Source organism: Nerophis ophidion, linkage group LG27 (genome assembly GCF_033978795.1).
Source record: "Nerophis ophidion isolate RoL-2023_Sa linkage group LG27, RoL_Noph_v1.0, whole genome shotgun sequence".
Taxonomy (NCBI): Eukaryota; Metazoa; Chordata; class Actinopteri; order Syngnathiformes; family Syngnathidae; genus Nerophis; species Nerophis ophidion.
The window spans coordinates 33800980-33824123 of record NC_084637.1 but is presented as its reverse complement, the minus strand read 5'-3'; the positions used below and the strand labels follow the sequence as shown (position 1 = coordinate 33824123).

Below are 23144 nucleotides of genomic sequence, written 5' to 3'. Positions count from 1 at the left end.
CACTTCGTCTAGCTCTTCCCGGGGGATTCCAAGGCGTTCCCAGGCCAGCCGGGAGACATAGTCTTCCCAACGTGTCCTGGGTCTTCCCCGTGGCCTCCTACCGGTTGGACGTGCCCTAAACACCTCCCTAGGGAGGCGTTCAGGTGGCATCCTGACCAGATGCCCGAACCACCTCATCTGGCTCCTCTCCATGTGGAGGAGCAGCGGCTTTACTTTGAGTTCCTCCCGGATGGCAGAGCTTCTCACCCTATCTCTAAGGGAGAGACCCAAACTCATTTGGGCCGCTTGTAGCCGTGATCTTATCCTTTCGGTCATGACCCAAAGCTCATGACCATAGGTGAGGATGGGAATGTAGATCGATCGGTAAATTGAGAGCTTTGCCTTCCGGCTCAGCTCCTTCTTCACTACACTATGCTTTATTTATTTTAAATTGCCTTTCAAATGTCTATTCTTGGTGTTGGATTTTATCAAATAAATTTCCCCCCAAAATGAGACTTATATATGTTTTTTTTCTTCTTTATTATGCATTTTCGGCAGGTGCGATTTATACTCCGGAGCGACTTATACTCCAAAAAATGCGGTAAAGAAAATTTTGGAAGTTATTCAATTTTTATTGATGAATGTTTTTGTTGTGTTACCCTGTATTTATACAAATTATCGGCTGACACAATAAGTGTTGATGAAATCAGAGGAAAGCATGATATATTATGTGGATAAATGATGTAGACTAAAATAAGTTAAGACAAATAGGAGTTGGATAAATACAGAACCAGAAATCAATACAACAGAGGCGGAGATACTAAAAATTCAGTGGGAGGAAATGTTTTTTTTTCTTACTTCTCGATATTGTGTTTCTTTTTATGCTCCTGAGAGATTCTACACACAAATAGAAAACAGCCTCTTACCTCCTGGCAGTACTGCAGGATGCCCTCCTTGGTGCCGACACAGCTCTTGGTACCGGAGGGGTCTGGTTCCCACTTGCCGCTCTGTACGTTGACGTGCATGTTGAGTTTTCCGCAGAACATGGCCACCTGGGGCTCAGCGAGCGGGCCTGTCGAACCGTCCGTGGGCACCTAGACAGCGAGGACAAACAGATGAAAACGTTGAAGGCGTAGCTCAACTCTTTGAGCAGATGCAATTCAAATTTGAGTTGAGAAGAGTGTTGAGGTGAGACTCAAAAGGGAGAAAATTATTACTCTAATTCAGGGGTGTCCAAAGTGCGGCCCGGGGGCCATTTTCAGCCTGCAGCTAATTGCTTACTGGGCCGCTACACTTTCTGGAAAGGCTAATGCAAAAATAAATAAAAAAACTTAAAAAAAAAGTGGAATGGAGGTGCAATCTAGAAAAAGTTGGCTGTTTTTTTCCTTTTGTATATATTAATTGTTCTTTTTTTTTGCCATTGCTCCAAAAAAAAAAAAAAATCTAACACAAATAATAAATTATTGACCTATTCAAGGCTCCAATTATTTCAAATATTTCACTTTAAAATGTTTAATGTGGAAAATATTGCTTATATTGTGCGGTTGCCATACAAAAAATTGTTTTCTTTGACAAAAGAGCATAAAAAACAAACAAAATAAAAGTTCAAACGTAAAATCGACAGATATATCTAAAGTTGAACTTGTAACTTAAGTTAAAAAAAAAATTAAAATGCATCACTTTCTGAGTGGAGTACCTTTTGGACCCTAAATATATTTAATGAGATTTTATTTATCTTTTCACTGAGATTACTCAAAAAGATTAATGAATTAAAATCAATGGTGTCCTGCATTATTGATATTTTTAAGGTTGTCATCACTTCACATCAAACATTTCTTTCTGAATGTTTTGGGCAGTGGGGGAAATACTGCATATTTCAGTTTTATTATAAAAAAACAAAAGTTGTCTTTGACAAAAAAGACACGAAGTTTATATATTGTAGAGATTTACTGTAAGCGTTAAATAATTGAAAAACAAATAATAATTTGACTTTTTTTTTTTTTGTCCTGTCCAGCTTCTCAGGCAAATCATATAGTTGATGTAGATGTAGATGTAGATGTAGATGTAGATGTAGATGCCCATATCGGCTGTTCAGATTTACTTTACAAAAGAGAAGTGTAGGATACTTCTCTTGTTGTCTTATTTGAATGTGACTTTATTAAATGTATTTTATTATCATTTGGTGCAGCCGGGCCGGAGCAGGAGGGGATAGAAAGAGAAAAAAAGGAAGACAGAGGGGGAAATTGTGGGGACAACAGAGGGATAAGACAGAGAGACAAAAACAACAACAACAACAATAGAACAACACCAGCACATACATAATATGTACCAATATGATCGTAAAAGTGATAGCAAAAGAGCAGTTAGTGAAATAAATAATATATTTTTACACTAAAACTGGAGCAATACAAATACCAATAGAAAAAGCGCTATTGATCATGAACAGAACCAATAGTTTACCTCTATTATCAACAATAAAGTTGTTCAAATGCAACGATACGTATACATACTGATAGCTAGAAAGATAATAAAAAAAATAAATAAATAAATGTGAATTATATTTATATAGCGCTTTTCTCTAGTGACTCAAAGTGCTTCACATAGTGAAACCCAATATCTAAGTTACATTTAAAGCAGTGTGGGTGGCACTGGGAGCAGGTGGGTAAAGTGTCTTGCCCAAGGACACAACGGCAGTGACTAGGATGGCGGAAGCGGGAATCGAACCTGCAACCCTCAAGTTGCTGGCACGGCCACTCTACCAACCGAGCTATGCCGCCCCACATTCACAAAATAAATAAATGAAAAAAAAAAAAATTTGACTTGTTTTTAACATTTTAGTGACTTAGACCCTTCACGGCCCCCGAGAGTCCTAAAGGTAAAAAAAAAAAAAAAAAAATCCATATATTTTGTTATGGTTTGAAAATGAAAAATATCAAAATGGCCCCTGCATGCCTTAATATTTCTGTGTGCGGCCCTCAGTGGAAAAAGTGTGGCCCCCCTGCTCTAATCGATGTGAGGTTGCTCATATTTATTGCAATACAACATCCTCAATGCACAGGAGAGAATCAGTCCTACAAAACTCAAATTGGAGATTGCCAGCTCACTAAATCGCTGGGGAGCCTCAAGCAGCGACATCAATGGCAATCCTGCACCCTCTGTGCCCGTCCACAACATCATGTTATTTATACAACCTCTCAGTTGACTCATTCCAAGGCCCGTGCTCTGGATTGGATCACCACACACAGACTTGTGCAGTTAGTTAGATGTAAGAATAATGTATGCGTGACCCGGAGCATAGGGATGGTTGAATGTAATCATTGACGTCATTGTTTGAGCTTGTGTGTGCATTTAGTGCTGTAGTTCCCTGCAGACTAACACTGTCAGCATTGTACGGCCAAACCAGCGTGAACAAAATCAGAGGGAAGACTGAGAGGTGGAGGACAGAGGGAGGGAGGAGAGGCTCCAGTGCTATTGTGCTCGCCCTAATCTTGTTAATGGTTTTCAAGTCCCTGGCAGGCAAACAAATGCTGCTTTATGAAACGGATATAGCCTCCCTTTCCCCCCTGCAGACAGATACACTATTAGCGGCCGTAGGCATGAAGTCCTCTTCCAAATGGAAGGACGGCTGACATAAATAAGTGTGAAACTCATTACCAGAGGTGGGTAGTAACGCGCTACATTTACTCCGTTACATCTACTTGAGTAACTTTTGGGATCAATTGTACTTCTAAGAGTAGTTTTTATGCAACACACTTTTACTTTTACTTGAGTATATTTATAGAGAAAGAACGCTACTTTTACTTCGCTCCATTTATCTACAATCAGGTCGCTACTCGCTACTTTCTTTTTTATCGATCTGTTAATGCACGCTTTGTTTGTTTTGATTTTGTCAGACACGCATTCAAAGTAGAATCTACGCATGCTTGCGTTTCACCAATCAAATGCAGTCACTGGTGACGTTGGACCAATCAAACAGAGCCAGGTGGTCACGTGACCGTCACACGTAGAACCCGACATGTTGAAAAACTTGTTCGGGTGTTACCATTTAGTGGTCAATTGTACGGAATATGTACTGTACTGTGCAATCTACTAATAAAAGTTTCAATCAATCAATCAAAAGTGTAAAGGAAAAAAGACACTTTTTATTTCAACCGTACTTCCCGTCAAAAGCCTAAAGACTGATCGCACAGTTCCTGTCTTCACAATAAAAGCGCCGCTCCATCGCGCCTGCGCTAACAAAATAAGAGTCTCCGAAAGCCAGCGCAAACAAACTAGCAAGCTACGGAGTTTGCCGCCAATGTATTTCTTGTAAAGTGTATAAAAACGAATATGGACGCTGGACAGATAAGATGCCAAAAAACCAACGACTTTCATGTGGTATTAGACAGGAAGGAGGAACTTTTGTTCTCCTCCATTTGAAAACCGGGACGTTATCAGCACTATACTGTCTGATTCCAATCAATGCAAGTCATCAGAATCAGGTAATACACCAATTTATATTCTTGTCTTCATTAAAGATAGGAATCTATATGTTAAACATGCATGTATATTCATTAAAACACCTTTAACATGTCAACAAAAACCGCAAAATAAATTAATATAAATGATATACTGTATATATAAATATATATATATATGATATGTGTTTATGTATATACGAGGTAGATCACCTCGACTTGGTAATTTATTAAGTAATTGATAAACGTTGAAAAACTTATTGGGGTGTTACCATTTAGTGGTCAAATGTACGGAATATGTACTGTACTGTGCAATCTACTAATACAAGTTTCAATCAATCAATCAATCAATAAATGCCTACTGAGGCTATGGTGCTGTTAAGTTATTGTGGCTCAATTTGCCTTAATTTTTTTTTTATTTTAATGTATTATTATTTAATATATAATATTGTTTGTTGCTTAAGAGATATTCCTGGCTCTGAATTTGCTCATTGCTAAATTTATGTTTTTGTGCATTATTTGTTGCTGGAATCATTAAAGGAACAGGTTACTCATCAGTTACTCAGTACTTGAGTACTTTTTTCACAACATACTTTTTACTTTTACTCAATTAAATATTTGGGTGACTACTCCTTACTTTTACTTGAGTAATACATCTCTAAAGTAACAGAGATTTATTACTCTTACTTTAGTACAATTTCTGGCTACTCTACCCACCTCTGCTCATTAAATAATGAAAGGATGTAGCTATAAAATTATTTCACAATGGCTGCCTGGAACATCTTCCAGTTCTAAGAAGGAAATTCACCCTTCGTACCACAGCAGCTAGTTAATCCATCACAGACAAAGGGCGTCAAAACCCCACCTGTCCCTTTTCCGCCTCAGCAGCACCTGATGGCAACTTAACAGCACTGTCAAGTCGCTGAGACATTTGCACTACAACATGTTACTTAAAGGGGAACATTATCAGCAGACCTATGCAAGCGTCAATATATACCTTGATGGTGCAGAAAAAAGACCATGTATTTTTTTAACCGATTTCCGAACTCTAAATGGGCGAATTTTGGCAAATTAAACGCCTTTCTGTTTATCGCTCTTTTAGCGATGACGTCAGAACGTGACGTCATCGAGGTAACACAGCCGCCATTTTCATTTTCACATTACAAACACTGGGTCTCAGCTCTGTTATTTTTCGTTTTTTCGACTATTTTTTGGAACCTTGGAGACATCATGCCTCGACGGTGTGTTGTCGGAGGGTGTAACAACACTAACAGGGAGGGATTCAAGTTGCACCACTGGCAAGAAATCTGCCGCCAGACCCCCATTGAATGTGCCAGAGTGTCTCCACATTTTACCGTCGATGCTAAGACAGACATGGCACAGAGATGTATGGATAACCTGCAGATGCATTTGCAATGATAAAGTCAACTAAATCACAAAGGTGAGTTTGTTGATGTTGACTTATGTGCTAATCACATATATTTGGTCGCGTCGTGACTGCCAGCTAATCGATCCTAACATGCTGCGCTAATCGATGCTAACATGCTATGTACTGGCGGTGCTAAAGCAGACATGGCACAGAGATGTATGGATAACCTGCAGATGCATTTGCAACGATAGTCAACGAAATCACAAAGGTGAGTTTTGTTGATGTTGACTGCCAGCTAATCGATGCGAACATGCTACGCTAATCGATGCTAACATGCTAATTACCGGTGGTGCTAAAGCAGACATGGCACATGCATTTGCAACTATATTACATTTTCTTCCACCCACATTTAATGCGAAAAAAACACTTACCAATCGACGGATTTAAGTTGCTCCAGTGTCAAAAGATGCGAAAGTCCTGATCGTTTGGTCCGCAAATTTTACCGGCGATGCTAACGTAGCTATTCGGCCATGCTATGGCTATGAATAGCGTCAATAACTATTCGCTCAATAGCTTCAGTTTCTTCTTCAATACTTTCATATTCCAACCATCTGTTTCAATACATGCGTAATCTGTTGAATCGCTTAAGTCGCTGAAATCCGAGTCTGAATCCGAGCTAATGTCGCTATATCTTGCTGTGGTATTCCCATTGTTTGTTTACATTGGCAGCACTGTGTGACGTCACAGGGAGATGGATAGTGGTTTCGAAGATAGCGAAAATCAGGCACTTTAAAGCTTTATTTAGGGATATTCCGAGACCGGTAAAATTTTGAAAAAAACAAAAAAATACAACAAGCCACTGGGAACTAATTTTTTATTGATTTTAACCCTTTTGAAATTGTGATAATGTTCCCCTTTAAAGGGGAACTGCACTTTTTGGGGGAGGAATTCAGCCCATCGTTCACGATCATTATGAACGACGTCACAGTCGGATGTATTTTTTTAAATAAACACAAATAAAAGTCTGCTCACAGCAGAGACAATTGTAGCTCCTTTATTTTGACCATAAAATCCAATAAATAAACATTCGAAAGGCACCAACATTACTCCATTTACATTTCGTTATTTGAAAATGTACAAAGTATTAGTGATATTATTATAAGCGCGAACGCAGACAAACTTTCTAGCGGCGCCGTGATCACAAGCTTGTGTTTAATCTCCACATGTTCCACAGGTGAGGGGTTTCCTCGCTTCTTTGCTCCCTGGAAGTTTTATTCTGAATCACAAATCATGCCTCTCACCTGCATAGAAGAAGGCTGAGGATGTATTCCAACAAGTTGGTACACTTTGACAGCCGATTAGGAACCGGAAATGGCGAGAACGACACGAAACGGACGCTTGAGTCAACCCCCTTTCTCTTCGTGAGGATTATTAGTCATTCTTTATCGAAATGGGAATATATAAACATCCAAGCAGTTGGCATCTTAACAACAGTCGACGATGCAGAGTAAGTGACGTTTTATTATGTTTGTTGACTCTCATAAAGTCTGCAGTGAGTAATAAATAGTGATGCGCTTTTGAAATTAATGTCCCACATATGCTTTAAATGATCAAAATATGTAAATATTAAATACTCTAAATCTACTCACCCCCATTAAAGCGCCTGGGTCAAAATGACTCGCAACATCATCTTTTTATACAAACTCTGCGCAAACATTCCACTACACAACAAAGTGTCCAGATTTACACACCAGTTCATGACCCAAGCTGAGGAAAAGTCACCGGATTTCAGCAAGAAAAAGAAAGGATAACCAGTACTTTGATCAACACAAAAACTGAAATGGGTCAAATTGACCCTTAACATAATACAATTGGAATAAAAAATGTATTGTATGCCACTTTTCTAAATGTTTATACAACCTAAAATAAAATTGTTATTGGTTTAACCTGTTTTCTTGACTGTTTTGAGTGCATTTACACAGTGTGGGTCAAAACGACCCACAACATAATCAACGCCATTTTTTCCAACATAATACAAGGGTTAAACTATCAATGCAATAAAGTACATGCTCTAAATCCCAGTGACATGGGATATTAGGCACAGTTTGCAGATGAAATTCAAATCAGATAAAAAGTACTCAGATAAAGAAATGAAAATGAAAAAGAAAAAATGCCTGCAAACTACAGAGCACATTACAAATAGACAGGCAAATGTATATTATTAAAAGGATGTGTTGTTCTCTGACTCGACATCCCATTTCAGTCCTGTGGGAAGGAGGGGGAGGGAGTGGTAATCTGGGCACTAAGGATTAGGACAGCAGCCCATTCCAGAGAAATATCTCCCTTTAGTCTCAATCTGGCATGATAGATATCACCACATCCGCAAGGAATAAAGCCAGGGGAACTGGAACTGATGTTATATGAGCTTGACCCCAAGAAGGTAGTTCCGTTTAAGTCAGCAAAAACTCCAGTCACGTAGCTGCCAGGCGTGCAACTTCTTCAGCAAAAATTATACATGATGGCACAGTAGCAGCAATTTACTGAAATCTGTTGCTAAATTAGCTGATGGAAAACATCAATGAGAGCCAAAAATGTGAAGTAGTGTAGCAGTTGATGAGAAAGCCGAAAAATGTGCAAGTAGGATTTTTGTGGAAAAGCTATATTCTATTTCCAGAGGAGTTGCTAAAAAAAAATGCAAGATGCAGCTACTGCAGTGTTTTTCAACCAATGTGTGCCGTGGGAAATTATGCAACTCCACCTAATTTATGCCAAAGCCGTGGGAAATTATGCAACTTCACCTAATTTATGCCAAAAATATTTTTTGCAAATCAATAATTATAAACTGCCAGTAATGTGCCGTTGCTTAGTGTCGTGTAAAACTCGGCAGGGTAACCAAGTAATCCTCCGCGTCAGGAGGTGGCAGCATTGCTTTGCAAAAGTCGGAATGTGTCGGGTGAGACAAGGATGGTTTGTTGTGAATGTGGACCCCGACTTAACAAGTTGAAAAAGTTATTCAGGTGTTACCATTTAGTTGTTCAATTGTACGGAATATGTACTGTACTGTGCAATCTACTATTAAAAGTCTAAATCAATCAATCCCGATACGCAGGCAAAGGTGGGAGGCAGGGTGCAGGTAAAAAAATGTATGTAATGCTTAAACCCAAAATGAACGAAAGGGAAAGGAACAGGCTATGCAAAACGATTATTGTATTATATATTGTAAATATATATTGTATATGTATAGGGGTGGGAACTAATAAGTTTACTTCTTCCCACTCCCTGTTGAGCCAATCTTGACATCTACAAAAGATTAGTCACATGTAATGTTTTCAATGTAGGTGTAAAAATATTGTATTTACATATTTATTTTGTATTTTATGTCATGAGTATGAATGTTGTATGTCTATCTGTGTTGGCCCTGCGATGAGGTGGCGACTTGTCCAGGGTGTACCCCGCCTTCCGCCCGATTGTAGCTGAGATAGGCGCCAGCGCCCCCCGCGACCCCAGAAAGGGAATAAGCGGTAGGAAATGGATGGATGGATGGATGGATGGATGGATGTCATTCTCTTGTTTTGTTTGCATGGCTCAAAATAAACCATTCATTCATTCATTCATTCAAAGTCAAACTGAACTGGCTACAAAGTAAACAGAGACAGAATGCTGGACGACAGCAAAAACTTACGGCGTCCACAAAGTACATTCGTACGTGACACGACAATCAACAATGTCCACACAAAGAAGGATAGCAACAACGTATAAAGCCTTGCTTGCTAACACAAAGTACATTTTTTTACGTTTTCTGCTGGTGGTGTGCCTCTGGATTTTTTTATATAACAAAAATGTCTTGCCTTAAAAAAGGTTGAAAAACACTGACCTACTGGAACAAATTGGACCTGAGAATTACAGTGTTGCTAAAGCTTAGCGTGCAACACTTAAAACATGTCAAAAATCCTAACATTTTTCAAATGAAATGAAATCATCATGCCCTGAGTGGAGGTAAACAATCGTGAAGATAAAAAAAATAAAACAGCCAACTCAACAATCTCATCATGTAATGCAGCAATAACATATCATTTGGATGATGTCAAGCGATTAAAGTGAGATTATTGGTGGCTCCAATTTGACAAAGTGCTTTGCTGAAGAAAACATTGGTGCAAGATGGGTTGACAAAGCTCAAAAGACAAACATGCAAGCTAAATGTCAACATTGTTTATTGAGATTGGGCGCAAAAAGATAACTTCTAAGAGGGGGTGCATGTAAACAAGCACACACGTGACGCATCTTCGCCCTCACACGCATGTTTGAATGTATTTGATGAGTACACACTGAGGGGGAAATCTTTGAAGAGTGTTTCGCACCCCCCCGTAGATAATAGTCTTGCCGTGCTTTTAATTGTACTTTCTTATCAGAGTGGCCCAGGCCTGCCTTGGGGAGCTGGGGGTGGGGGGGAGGGGGGGGGGGGGTTGCCATTAGATCAGCCCCTTCCTAAGGGGACATCTTGCAAAGCACACACACACACAATCTTGCTGTGACATTTTTTGTACCCATTTATACCAAGTAAGGTCTACTAATCTGTATTATAAATAACGGCTAAAATACGACTTCACAACATTGACAAGAACAATATATTTCTATCTGTGATGTACGTTTATTGGCAGCTTTAGGACAACAATGACTTGTTATCATCGTGCTGCTTTCAGTACATCGCTGTGGGAATTGGTGGGCACACATGGCAACAAAACATGTGATGATATCACACGCACATGATGCATCTTTGCAGAAATAATTGCATTAGATTTTTTATAGAGGGACAAACGTTTTCAACCATAAATTTATTTGCATCAGCCTGGGCAGTTCATCCCAAAATCCCCCCCAAAAATAAAAAAAATATTGCAGTGATTGAAGTCAAACATGTACCGTATTTCTTTGAATTGCCGCCGGGTATATAGTATGCGCCTGCCTAGAATTACTGCCGGGTCAAACTCGTCTCGCAAAATAATTAGCGCATGCTTAGCATTAGCGCCGGCTAAGAATTAACGCCGGGTCAAACTCGTTTCGCAAAATATTATTTTTATTAGCGCATGTCTAGAATTTCCGGCGGGTCAAACTCGTCACGTCACGAGTGACACTTCACCTGTCCTCATTTTCAAAATGGAGGAGGCTGATTTCAATCATTTAAAATCGCATAAAGGGAAGAAGATTAAGAGCTATTCAGTAGGATTTAAGGTCCAAGCTATTGAATATGCTAAAAAGAACAGTAAGCAGCTATGTTTTATTAATATACCGTAGCTGCGTGTGTCAAATATGAGTCATTAAATGACTCCCACCTCCTGGTGGTAGAGGGCGCTAGTGATCCTTCTTGCGACTACTCGGCTGCAGAAGAAGTGACAACAAGCAGCAAGAGTGAGCAGCGATCTTTTATTTTTTCCTCTCGCTTGAACTTTTAACATGGAGGATTACATATCTAAAATAAAACCGTTTTCTAAGCTGGACTTTCAATCGAAGCAGGAGGTAAATAAAGGAAGGTCTCCATCGAGACAGAGGGACTTAAAACTGAAGAAAGATAAGGAAGACTTCTATAAACAAGTTATCGATGCTTTTGATCAGAAGGAGCTGCGCATGGACTTCATTTATAAGTAAAGGTAAGACCATAATAACGTTTTTTTAATTAAATGTGCTTTTCATGATGGTATCCTTACATCACACTCAAATTTATAAGCGCAGGCCTAAATTTACTGCATGCCTTTGGTAAGCGCTGGAGTGAGAAGAGGTTTTAAAATAATTAGTGCATGCTTGCCTTTACCGCATGCCTTGGGTAAAACGCCGGAGTGAGAAGAGGTTTTAAATTAATTAGCGCCCCGGCGGCAATTCAAGGAAATACGGTATTCAAAAAAGAGCAGGAACAAGTAGGGTTACCAGATCACAATCCACCAGTTTTGGGACTAGGGGCGTAACGGTACACAAAAATTCCAGTTTATTACATACCTCGGTTTAGAGGTCACGGTTCGGTTCATTTTCGGTACAGTATGAAAACAACAAAATGTAAATTTTTTGGTTATTTATTTACCAAATGTGTAAACAATGGCTTTATCCTTTTAATATTGAGAAGTTGGGAACACTATAATAATTCTGCCCACGTTAATCCACATTAAACTGCCTCAAGTTGTTGCTCAGATTAAATAAAATTACAAAACTTTTCTTCTACATATAAAAAGTGCAACATTGAACAGTTTCAAGTCAACTCATCATGCTTAATTTATTACAGCATTTGGGAAGCTTGTAGTTTATTTTTATTATGTAAATGTCATATTTTTATCAACATGTGATAGCAGGGAGCCTGCCATTCAAAGCTTTTCTGTCCGTAAAACAAAACACACACGCACACACACACACGCACACACACACTGAAAAATTAGCTAAAAGCTAATTAGCCTTCACCTCAAGCCAGAACTGCGAGCGAGCTGAGCTGCAGTTTAAGTTTCTAGAACGTCAACGGGCTCATAGTGATGTTAGTAATAGTTAACTGGGAGGTGTTTATTATCATTTGGGGAGAGTACGCTGCTTTATGCTCACCTGCTAAACACCTATCTGCTCGACGCTGAAGCATTTACTACATGCTGAATACGCACTGCTGATTGGCTGTTACCGCTATATATGTAACCAATCAGATGGTTGTGTGGGTGGGACAATGCTGGGTGCTGACACAGAGGCAGAAGAAGCAAAGCAGCTTGTTCAGACTTTATCTTAAAAACTTGTTCGGTACAACCCCGTACCGAAATGAATAAATACAAATACACGTACCGTTACACCACTATTTGGGACACGACACCAATGCATCAGAAGTCTACAAAAATTAAAAAAACATGTATTTTCTGCCCTTTAACTATAATATTACTATAACTATGTAGGACATGAACTGCAAGTAAATAATCAATATAGTTTATCTAAACACAACTTTCCCAAGCTCTTACACTTAAGAAAACCGTCAGCATAGAGTTTCTCACGATGCCTTGCAAATCAACACACCTTAATTGTTTTTTTCAAGCATAGAACTTTGTTGTACTTTAAAAAGGAATGACTTGCCTGTATTTTCTCCAACAACAGAGAGAAACTACACAACCCCAGGAAAACTAAAAAAAAATCACAATTGAGTGTTTGTTGTAGTACACTTTGTGATTCAGGGGCCGCATTGGGTTGACTTTATGTCATGTTATCGATGGAAAAATGCATTTTTAGACAATATGATTTGCTTGAGCGGCTAGGACACAGAGTAACAAGCGGTAGAAAATGGATTAGAATGGACAGATTATGGTGCGAGTGGAAACACATGAGAAAGAAGGTGCAAATCTGGTAACAATTGAAGGAAGAATTAATTCCCATTGTCTGGCGGTGGTTTGGCTTCAAGTGGGATATGTCCAACAGACAACCGTAATTTGTCAAGTGTGGGGCAAAAGCGTTGCTACACAAAGTAGCATTACTGCTAATATGTAGAATCATTTGAAAAGTCACCTGCTAGAGAATGAAGAGTGCTTACTCCGCATGTCAACATCTCCATTCGGTGCCACACCAACAAAATGCCGAGGCAACCATTTCAACATCAACATCGCATAAAAAACAAAAAGCGAACAACATAAGGAGATAACATCTGCAGTAAACTACCACATAGCAATTTGATTTCCTATTATTCAGCTCATTTTTATTTGACACTTATTGAAATATCTTGTGTGACATCATGCACAAAAGTGCACTTTATTTGTTTTGAAGTATTGTAGTGGCCTTCTGTACAAAAAGTGCACTTTAATTTAGTGTTGTTTTGATATGTCATCTTAGTGACATCATGCACAAAAGTGCACTCATAGCTTGTTTTAAAATGTCTCTGACAATCTTGCACTTTCTGTTTTGGAAATGACATGAATGTTTGTGCCACTGCTTAATAACTGTTTAATAAATACTCTTTTTTGTTAAAGTAGCATATATGAATGCAGTATGAAGAAGAATGTTTGAATGTAGACACATAGAATCATCATACTGATGTGATTATATGCATCAAGTCTTCATTCAAGGCTAAGGCAAAATATGGAGATATATCTGGTGTATCGCGATATGGCCTAAAAATATCGAGATATTAAAAAAAGGCCATATCGCCCAGCCCTATTTTACAGCATATTTTTAATTTATATTATAGTGGGATTACATAAATCACCCAAGGAACTTTTGTTATTGTTGTTAACACACAACACATCTCCGGTGTTGTGGGGCTGTGAAGACCACTGATGTATAAAAACTCCTAGATTGTTAAGAAAACAAAGTCTGAATGTCATTAAAACAATTCGCTCCATCTTTTGACACTTCTCCTTCCACTCCCGTCGTCACACGCTACAATATTTCATTAAAAAAGACGAAAGTGATGTTTTGAAGTGAAAATCAATGTTTAAAAACGGGGATTTTCGCGAACATTTCACACGCCTGAAAATGAACGTTGCTTCAGCACCAAGGAGAGCACCTAACTGTAAAGATGTGTCGTGTTTAACAGTGAGCTACACCACTGGTTCTCAAATGGGGGTACGCGTACCCCTGGGGGTACTTGAAGGTATGCCAAGGGGTACGTGAGATTTTTTTTTTTAAATACTCTAAACATAGCAACAATTTAAAAATCCTTTTATAAATATATTTATTGAATAATAATTCAACAAAATATGAATGTAAGTTCATATGCGACCAGTATGTGACTTTTTCGTCAGCTTTAGCTGAGCCACACTGTAAAAACCTGCCCTAAATGAAGCCAGCCTCGATAAGCGCTTCGCGGAAACGCGCCTCCATTACTCGAGACATGGTGCCATCTCTAATTGGTAGGCTCACGTAGCATTAAGCTAGTTAGCCATTAGCTTCTCTGACGAGGGCAAACAGGTTGTCGTTTTAAACTCTTCTTTTCTTCTGGGCAATTGCTGAATGAACCTAGTTCATAATAAACTGAACAAAGCCGTGGGCCAAGGTTGAACAAATTAACCTTTTAATAGGGACCCAAACAAGTTTTGCATTGAATATTGACCAAGCAAGGCTTATATAACTTTATAGTGACATGCAAAATCGAGTTTCAAATAATAATAATAAAAAAATATCAATGGCATATCAAATAAAATAAAAATACAAATTGAATGCCTCTTTTCGGCGGCAGGTTTGAGTTGGGGCGGGGTTTGGTGGTAGCGGGGGTGTGTATTGTGGCGTCCCGGAAGAGTAAGTGATGCAAGGGGTTCTCGGTATTTGTTCGGTTGTGTTTATGTTGTGTTACAGTGCAGATGTTCTCCCAAAATGTGTTTGTCATTCTTGTTTGCTGTGGGTTCACTGTGTGGCGTATATTTGTAAGAGTGTTAAAGTTGTTTATACGGCCACCCTCAGTGTAACCTGTATGGCTGTTGACCAAGTATGCCTTGCATACACTTGTGTGTGTGTATGAGCCGCATATATTATGTCAGTGGGCCGGTACGCTGTTTGTATGGAGGAAAGGCGAACGTGGCGACGTGTAGAGAACGCCAAAGACCGTGCTTTTACGGCCCGCCCCCAATATTATTGTCCAGGTGGAAATCGGGAGAAATTCGGGAGGGGCACTGAACTTCGGGAGTCTCCCGGGAAAATCGGGAGGGTTGACGAGTATGAGTATTAGTGGTGAATGCGGTGTTACAGCGGCAAGCCAGCTCTAATGTTCATTTGATATTGCCTCAAGGGCCAAATGAAATTACACGGCGGGCCAGAGTTTGACACCCGTGGTCTAAACGCTCCAAAGTGCTTCAAATCGGATCTTTTCGCATCAGATTAGGGAGGTAAACCAAATATGACTAAAATCTTATCTCTTCAAATGTGACTTCTGTCCAAACGCAATGCGACCAGTATGTGACTTTTTCGTCAGCTTTAGGTGAGCCACACTGTAAAAACCTGCCCTAAATGAAACAAGCCTCGATAAGCGTTTCGCGGAAACGCGCCTCCATTACTCGAGACATGGTGCCATCTCTAATTGGTAGGCTCACGTAGCATAAAGCTAGTTAGCCATCAGCTTTTCTGACGAGGGCAAACAGGACGTCGTTTTAAACTCTTCTTTTCTTTTGAGCCATTGCTGAATGAACCTAGTTCATAATACCCATCAAACTATCTTCATGTTCATGTTTAATTTGCCAACTTGTTGAGACGCTGGCTGTTTCTAGCTTGCTTTATTAGCTCCTAGCTATTTTAAGGACAGTTGGAGTCGGTTTCATTAGCTCAATATACGTGGATTTAATGTATCATATACATTAGATAATGAGGATTTGTTTGTGAATTTTTTCAAGCTAAAAACATGTGCACACTAAAAAGCTTGTCATTTTCCCATAAGATTGTCTGTATGCTTTTAGCCTAGAGACATTTGAATGAGAGATACTACAACCATAACCATATCAACTAAATGACAGTTATTTTTGCACAGAGTGAGGATTGGGTTGTTATATTTTTGAAGCTAAATACAAACCCCGTTTCCATATGAGTTGGGAAATTGTGTTAGATGTAAATATAAACAGAATACAATGATTTGCAAATCCTTTTCAACCCATATTCAGTTGAATATGCTACAAAGACAAAATATTTAATGTATAAACTCAAACTTTATTTTTTTTTTGCAAATAATAATTAACTTAGAATTTCATGGCTGCAACATGCGCCAACGTAGTTGGGAAAGGGCATGTTCACCACTGTGTTACATCACCTTTTCTTTCAATAACCGTTTGGGAACTGAGAAAACTAATTGTTGAACCTTTGAAAGTGGAATTCTTTCCCATTCTTGTTTTATGTAGAGCTTCAGTCGTCTCCGCTGTCGTATTTTACGCTTCATAATGCGCCACACATTTCCGATGGGAGACAGGTCTGGACTGCAGGCGGGCCAGGAAAGTACCTGCACTCTTTTTTTACGAAGCCACGCTGTTGTAACATGTGCTGGATGTGGCTTGGCATTGTCTTGCTGAAATAAGCAGGGGCGTCCATAAAAAAGACGGTGCTTAGATGGCAGCATATGTTGTTCCCAAACCTGTATGTACCTTTCAGCATTAATGGTGCATTCACAGATGTGTAAGTTACCCATGCCTTGGGCACTAATGCACCCCCATACCATCACAGATGCTGGCTTTTGACCTTTGCGTCGGTAACAGTCTAGATAGTTTGCTTCCCCTTTGGTCCGGATTACACAATGTCGAATATTTCCAAAAACAATTTGAAATGTGGACTCGTCAGACCACAGAACACTTTTCCACTTTGCATCAGTCCATCTTCGATGATCTCGGGCCCAGAGAAGCCGGCGGCGTTTCTGGATGTTGTTGATAAATGGCTTTTGCTTTGCATATTAGAGCTTTAACTTGCACTTACAGATGTAGAGACCAACTGTATTTAGTGACAGTGGTTTTCTGAGGTGTGACGATATCCTTTAGAGATTGATGTCGGTTTTTGATACAGTGCCATCTGAGGGATGGAAGGTCACGGTCATTCAATGTTGGTTTCCGGCCATGCCGCTTACGTTGAGTGATTTCTCCAGATTCTCTGAACCTTTTGATGATATTATGGAGCGTAGACGTTAAAATCCCTAAATTTCTTGCAATTGCACTTTGAGAAAGGTTGTTCTTAAACTGTTTGACTATTTGCTCACGCAGTTGTGGACAAAGGGGTGTACCTCGCCCCATCCTTTCTTGTGAAAGACTGAGCATTTTTTGGGAAGCTGTTTTTATAGCCAATCATGGCACCCACCTGTTCCCACCTGTGGGATGTTCCAAATAAGTGTTTGATGAGCATTCCTCAACTTTATCAGTGTTCATTGCCACCTTTCCCAACTTCTTTGTCACGTGTTGCTGGCATCAAATTCTAAAGTTCATTATTATTTGCAAAACAAACAATGTTTATGAGTTTGAACATCAAATATGTTGTCTTTGTAGCATATTCAACTGAATATGGGTTGAAAAGGATTCGCAAATCATTGTATTCTGTTTATATTTACATCGAACACAATTTCCCAACTCATATGGAAACGGGGTTTGTATGTTTACTGTCCACACAAAAACAAGCTTGTAATTTTCTCATTACTTTTGTCTGTATGTTTTTAACGTGGATATATTTAAATTTTACTTACTGTAACCAAAACAATATAAACTAAATAAGTTAGTTTTGCATACATTCCTTTTGTTTGTTTTAGATCAGGGGTCGGGAACCTTTTTGGTTGAGAGAGTCAAGAAGCGAAATATTTTAAAATGTATTTCTCTAGGAGTCATATAATATTTTTTTAACACTGAACACAACTAAACGTGTGCATTTTTAAGTAAGATCAACATTTCTAGAGTATAGTAGGTCTCGTATTTTTCTTAATAACATTGTTATTCTGAAGCTAACTGTGGAGAGGGTGTGGCCTGCGGGCCTGCAGCGAAGCGGGGTGTTGCCAGGACCGGCCTCGAAATCAGCGACAGGTGCGTAAATGGCCCAGCTTGGCCTTGTTATCTAATCACCTGTCGCTCTGTTTATAAGCAGCAGCCAGGAGGAGAGACGAAAGAGAAAAAGATAATTGCCGGAAAGCAACCGAGACACTTATTGAAAAATAAAACAATATTGTAACCCTGAAACTGGCTCTCAAGTCGGTGCTTGGTGGTCTGCAGAACCCCCAAGAGGGCAAGTCCTACGCTAACCAATAATAAATAAATTACTTCTTACCCCTAATGCAACTTCTTGAACAAGTGTGGTAGAAAAAGGATGGATGGACTAAAACGCATGATAATGTTTTATAATTTGAACATTATTTTCAACACTGTGATTACCAGCGGAATTATTCATGACTTATCGTGAAGTGAATTATATTTATATAGCGCTTTTCTCTAGTGACTCAAAAGCGCTTTACATAGTGAAACCCAATATCTAAGTTACATTTTTAAAGCAGTGTGGGTGGCACTGGGAGCAGGTGGGTATAGTGTCTTGCCCAAGGACACAACAGCAGTGGCTAGGATGGCAGAAGCGGGGATTGAACCTGCAACCCTCAAGTTGCTGGCACGGCCACTCTACCAACCGAGCTATACCGCCCCATTGTGTTAAGCAATGTCAGCTAAGATTTATCTGAGAGCCAGATGCGGGCATCAAAAGAGCCACATCTGGCTCTAGAGCCACAGGTTCCCTACCCCTGGTATAAATTGAATGTCAGCGATGACCAACATCTCGGTTTATGGCGACAACCTTCTACTATCCCGTTGAAAGCCATGATTTATAATCCAGAATTAACTTTTCCCAACTCTGAGGTGATGCAGCAGCACATCAGCTCAGTATGTCAATAGCTGCTACATAAGCTAGTTAGCACTCTGTGATCACGGCGCCACTAAAAGTAGTTCCTCGGCGTTAGCACTTATAATAAAAATGTTGCTGATGCTTGGTTAATATTCAGGTCACAAGATGTAAATAGATTTGGTGGTTTTTGGTCTGAAGAACCCCCAAGAGGGCAAGTCCTACGCTAACCAATAATAAATAAATTACTTCTTACCCTTAATGCAACTTCTTGAACAAGTGCGGTAGAAAAAAGGATGGATGGATGGATTGAAATGCATGAGAATGTTTTATATTTTGAACGTTATTTTTAACACTGTGATTACAAGTGGAATTATTCATTACTTATCGTGTTAAGCCAGGGGTGCCCATTACGTCGATCGCGAGCTACCAGTCGACCGCGGGGGGTGTGTCAGTCGATCTCCAGCCAGGCTTTTAAAAAAAATAGACCTAAAAATGAGTGATCATCAATCTTCACCAAGACGTCACTTAAATGACATTCACGGTACCGGAGGGTCTTGTGAGATGACGCTGGCTGCTGCAAGATCATTATTATTAAAATATGACCGAGAGGAAGGCGAGAAACACTTTTTATTTCAACAGACTCTCGCGCCGTACCTTCCGTCAAAACTCTAAAGGCCGACTGCACATTTCCTATCTTCACAATAAAAGCCCTGCTTCATGCTGCCTGCGCTAACTAAATACAGAGTCTCGGAAAACTGGCGTGCACAAGCGATCCCTCAGAAAGCTGGCGTGCACATCACTTGTGCACGCCAGCTTTCCGAGACTCTTATTTTGTTAGCGCAGGCAGCATGAAGCAGGGCTTTTATTGTGAAGATAGGAAATGTGCATTCGGCCTTTAGAGTTTTGACGGAAGGTACGGCGCGAAAGTCTGTTGAAATAAAAAGTGTTTCTCGCCTTCCTCTCTGTCATTTTTTCATAATAATGAACTGGCAGCAGCCAGCGTCATCTCACAAGACCCTCGGGTGCCGTGAATGTCAATCAAGCAAGCTACGGAATTTGCCGCCAATGTTTTTCTTGTAAAGTGTATGGAAGCTGGATGAATTAGATGCCAAAAACCAACCACTTTCATGTGGTATTGTACAGAAAGGACAACTTTTTTTCTCCTCCATTTGAAAATGTGGGCGTTATCATCATTACTGTCTGATTCCAATCAATGCAAGTCATCAGAATCAGGTAATACACCAACTTATATTCTTCTCTTCGTGAAAGAAAGACATCTATATGTGTTACACATGCTTGTATTATCATTAAACACATTTAAGTTGTTTACAAAAATGTCTCTTTCATAAATAAATAAATATAAATGATATATATAAATGAGGTAGATCCCCTCGAGTTGGTCAATTGAAAAGTAGCTCGCCTGCAGAAAAAGTGTGGGCACCCCTGTGTTAAGCAATATGTCAGTTAATGTAGTCATCAAAAGAGCCACATCTGGCTCGCGAGCCATAGGTTCCCTACCCCTGTTTTAGATCAATTGAGAGCTTTGTCCTCACCACTTTGCAGCTGACACACCTGCTTGTAGAAAGATTTAAAGGTGATAAAAACATATTACTTTAATATTTAAGTGTAAGTTTATTTGATCAATTTTGTTTGTTTCAGTTAATTTGTCACCCTGCTTGAGTATGACTCAGTGACCCGCCCCCACCACCTGTAATTTGACCACACTTTGCCTTCGTTCGTTGGTTAAATAGTTTGATCGACAAGCCGAGATAGGAATAAATGTAAAAAACAAAATCCAAATGAACAGCTTCCAGCCCAGAGTGGGCATGACCCGCCCATGCCACCAGGACTGAATCCTTGCCAAGTAAGCCCAAAAAACAGGCAGTGGATGTGAGAACTACCCTTTAGTCTTGTGTTTCTCAGATTTTAGCACAGACAAATGTGTGAAATCTGATTAGAAGCGTGAACAACAAAAACATTTCCAACTAGATTTGTCTCGGTATGATTGAAGTACTCCTGGTTCCCTTGGTCGTAATTGCCATGGTGACGGAGGCTCACCCCTCCTTCCCCCAAAATCCCCTCAGGGAACTTGACATCTCGGTCCTGTCTCTGCCATATCTCCGTGGCAACCCAGGCAACGCCTTCATTCATGTCATCTGGGAGCAGGAATTTTATCTGTGTGTGCGTGTGTGTGTGTGTGTGTGTGTGTGTGAGAGAGAGAGATATGCAAGGCTCCATCCAGGTTATGCATGCATTACCTCAACAATTTATTGGCTGTGTGTGTGAGTTCTGGCCTACAACAAGCTGGTGATATTTACAGATGAAGCAGGTTGTGTTCACAGACAGGACATTAAATGACAGAAGGGAAAATATAATTATTGTGTCTGAAAGAAGTCCATGTGAAACCCCCAAGCATTACTGTATGGCAGGGGTCGGGAACCTTTTTGGCTGAGAGAGCCCATCCATCCATCCATTTTCTACCGCGTATTCCCTTTTGGGGTCGCTGGCGCCTATCTCAACTACAATCGGTCGGAAGGCGGGGTACACTCTGGACAAGTCGCCCCCTCATCACAGGGCCAACACAGATAGACAGACAACATTCACACTCACATTCACACACTAGGGCCAAATTAGTGTTGTCAATCAACCTATCCCCAGGTGCATGTCTTTGGAGGTGGGAGGGGCCTATCCCCAGGTGCATGTCTTTGGAGGTGGGAGGGGCCTATCCCCAGGTGCATGTCTTTGGAGGTGGGAGGGGCCTATCCCCAGGTGCATGTCTTTGGAGGTGGGAGGGGCCTATCCCCAGGTGCATGTCTTTGGAGGTGGGAGGGGCCTATCCCCAGGTGCATGTCTTTGGAGGTGGGAGTGGCCTATCCCCAGGTGCATGTCTTTGGAGGTGGGAGGGGCCTATCCCCAGGTGCATGTCTTTGGAGGTGGGAGGGGCCTATCCCCAGGTGCATGTCTTTGGAGGTGGGAGGGGCCTATCCCCAGGTGCATGTCTTTGGAGGTGGGAGGGGCCTATCCCCAGGTGCATGTCTTTGGAGGTGGGAGAAAGCCGTAGTACCCGGAGGGAACCCACGCATTCACGGGGAGAACATGCAAACTCCACACAGAAAGATCCCGAGCCTGGATTTGAACCCAGGACTGCAGGAACTTCGTATCGTGAGGCAGATGCACTCGTTATCTTCTAGCTCCCATGCTAGCTCTTTTAGTTTGTTATCCGCCTCATGCGCGCTTTTTGTTTGTACCCTTTTGTTCGGTTTTGTCTTAGTGTTTTATTAAATCATGTTTTCTTACTCCTCCTTCTCTGCATCTTGGGGTTCGTCACCAACTAACTCTGATGACGTTGTCTAATTTAATGTTTGAGTCAAGCAACCACTACAGGATGTCAACATATGAAATTGCATGAAGGCCACTCAAAAAACCTTACAAAAATTGTACTCTCCAGATAAAAACTCAATTGCAAGGGATTAACTGCACAATATCTTCCAAATACACACACAAGTCACTTCTAAACTACACAAACACAGGAAGTGCAACTCTGTTTTGAAGCCTGGAACAGGAAAAGGATCCAGAAACTGATGCAAGAATACATCTACAGACTGATGTAATGTGATTTAGTAATCTGGGAGTGACCGGACATGTTTTGTTTATGAACAAAACATGTACGGACCACAGAACTTTGCATCAACCTTTAAAGACTCTACATTTGTTTTATCCACTCAGACAAACATTTGTGAGGTCAAAAGTAGGGATGATGTTCGTTAAGAAGTGATCGAGTTTGAGCCCATTTTCAAATCCTCTTATTCAGGCGTGCTACTCTTCAATTAACCAAGTCGAATGAATCTACCTCATTCATATATATATATAATTTATATTAAATTATTTATGAAAGAGACGTTTTTGTTAACACGTTAAAGGTGTTTAATGATAATACAAGCATGTTTAACACGTAGAGATTCCTTTCTTTCATGAAGACAAGAATACAACTTTGTGTATTACCTGATGCTGATGACTTGCATTGATTGGAATCAGACAGTAGTGCTGATAACGTCCACATTTTCAAATGG

The 23144-nt window shown here is 40.1% G+C and overlaps 1 protein-coding gene across 2 annotated transcripts in view; it reads right to left on the bottom strand.

Annotated features, from left to right (window-relative positions):
• The window catches only part of appa (amyloid beta (A4) precursor protein a), a 98508-nt gene that overhangs the window by 50067 nt on the left and 25297 nt on the right, over window positions 1-23144 (bottom strand). For both annotated transcript variants that reach the window (XM_061889534.1, XM_061889535.1), the window contains exon 2: window positions 906-1073. In XM_061889534.1, the coding sequence (XP_061745518.1) occupies window positions 906-1073 (168 nt within the window). The remainder of the gene's footprint in view (window positions 1-905; window positions 1074-23144) is intronic.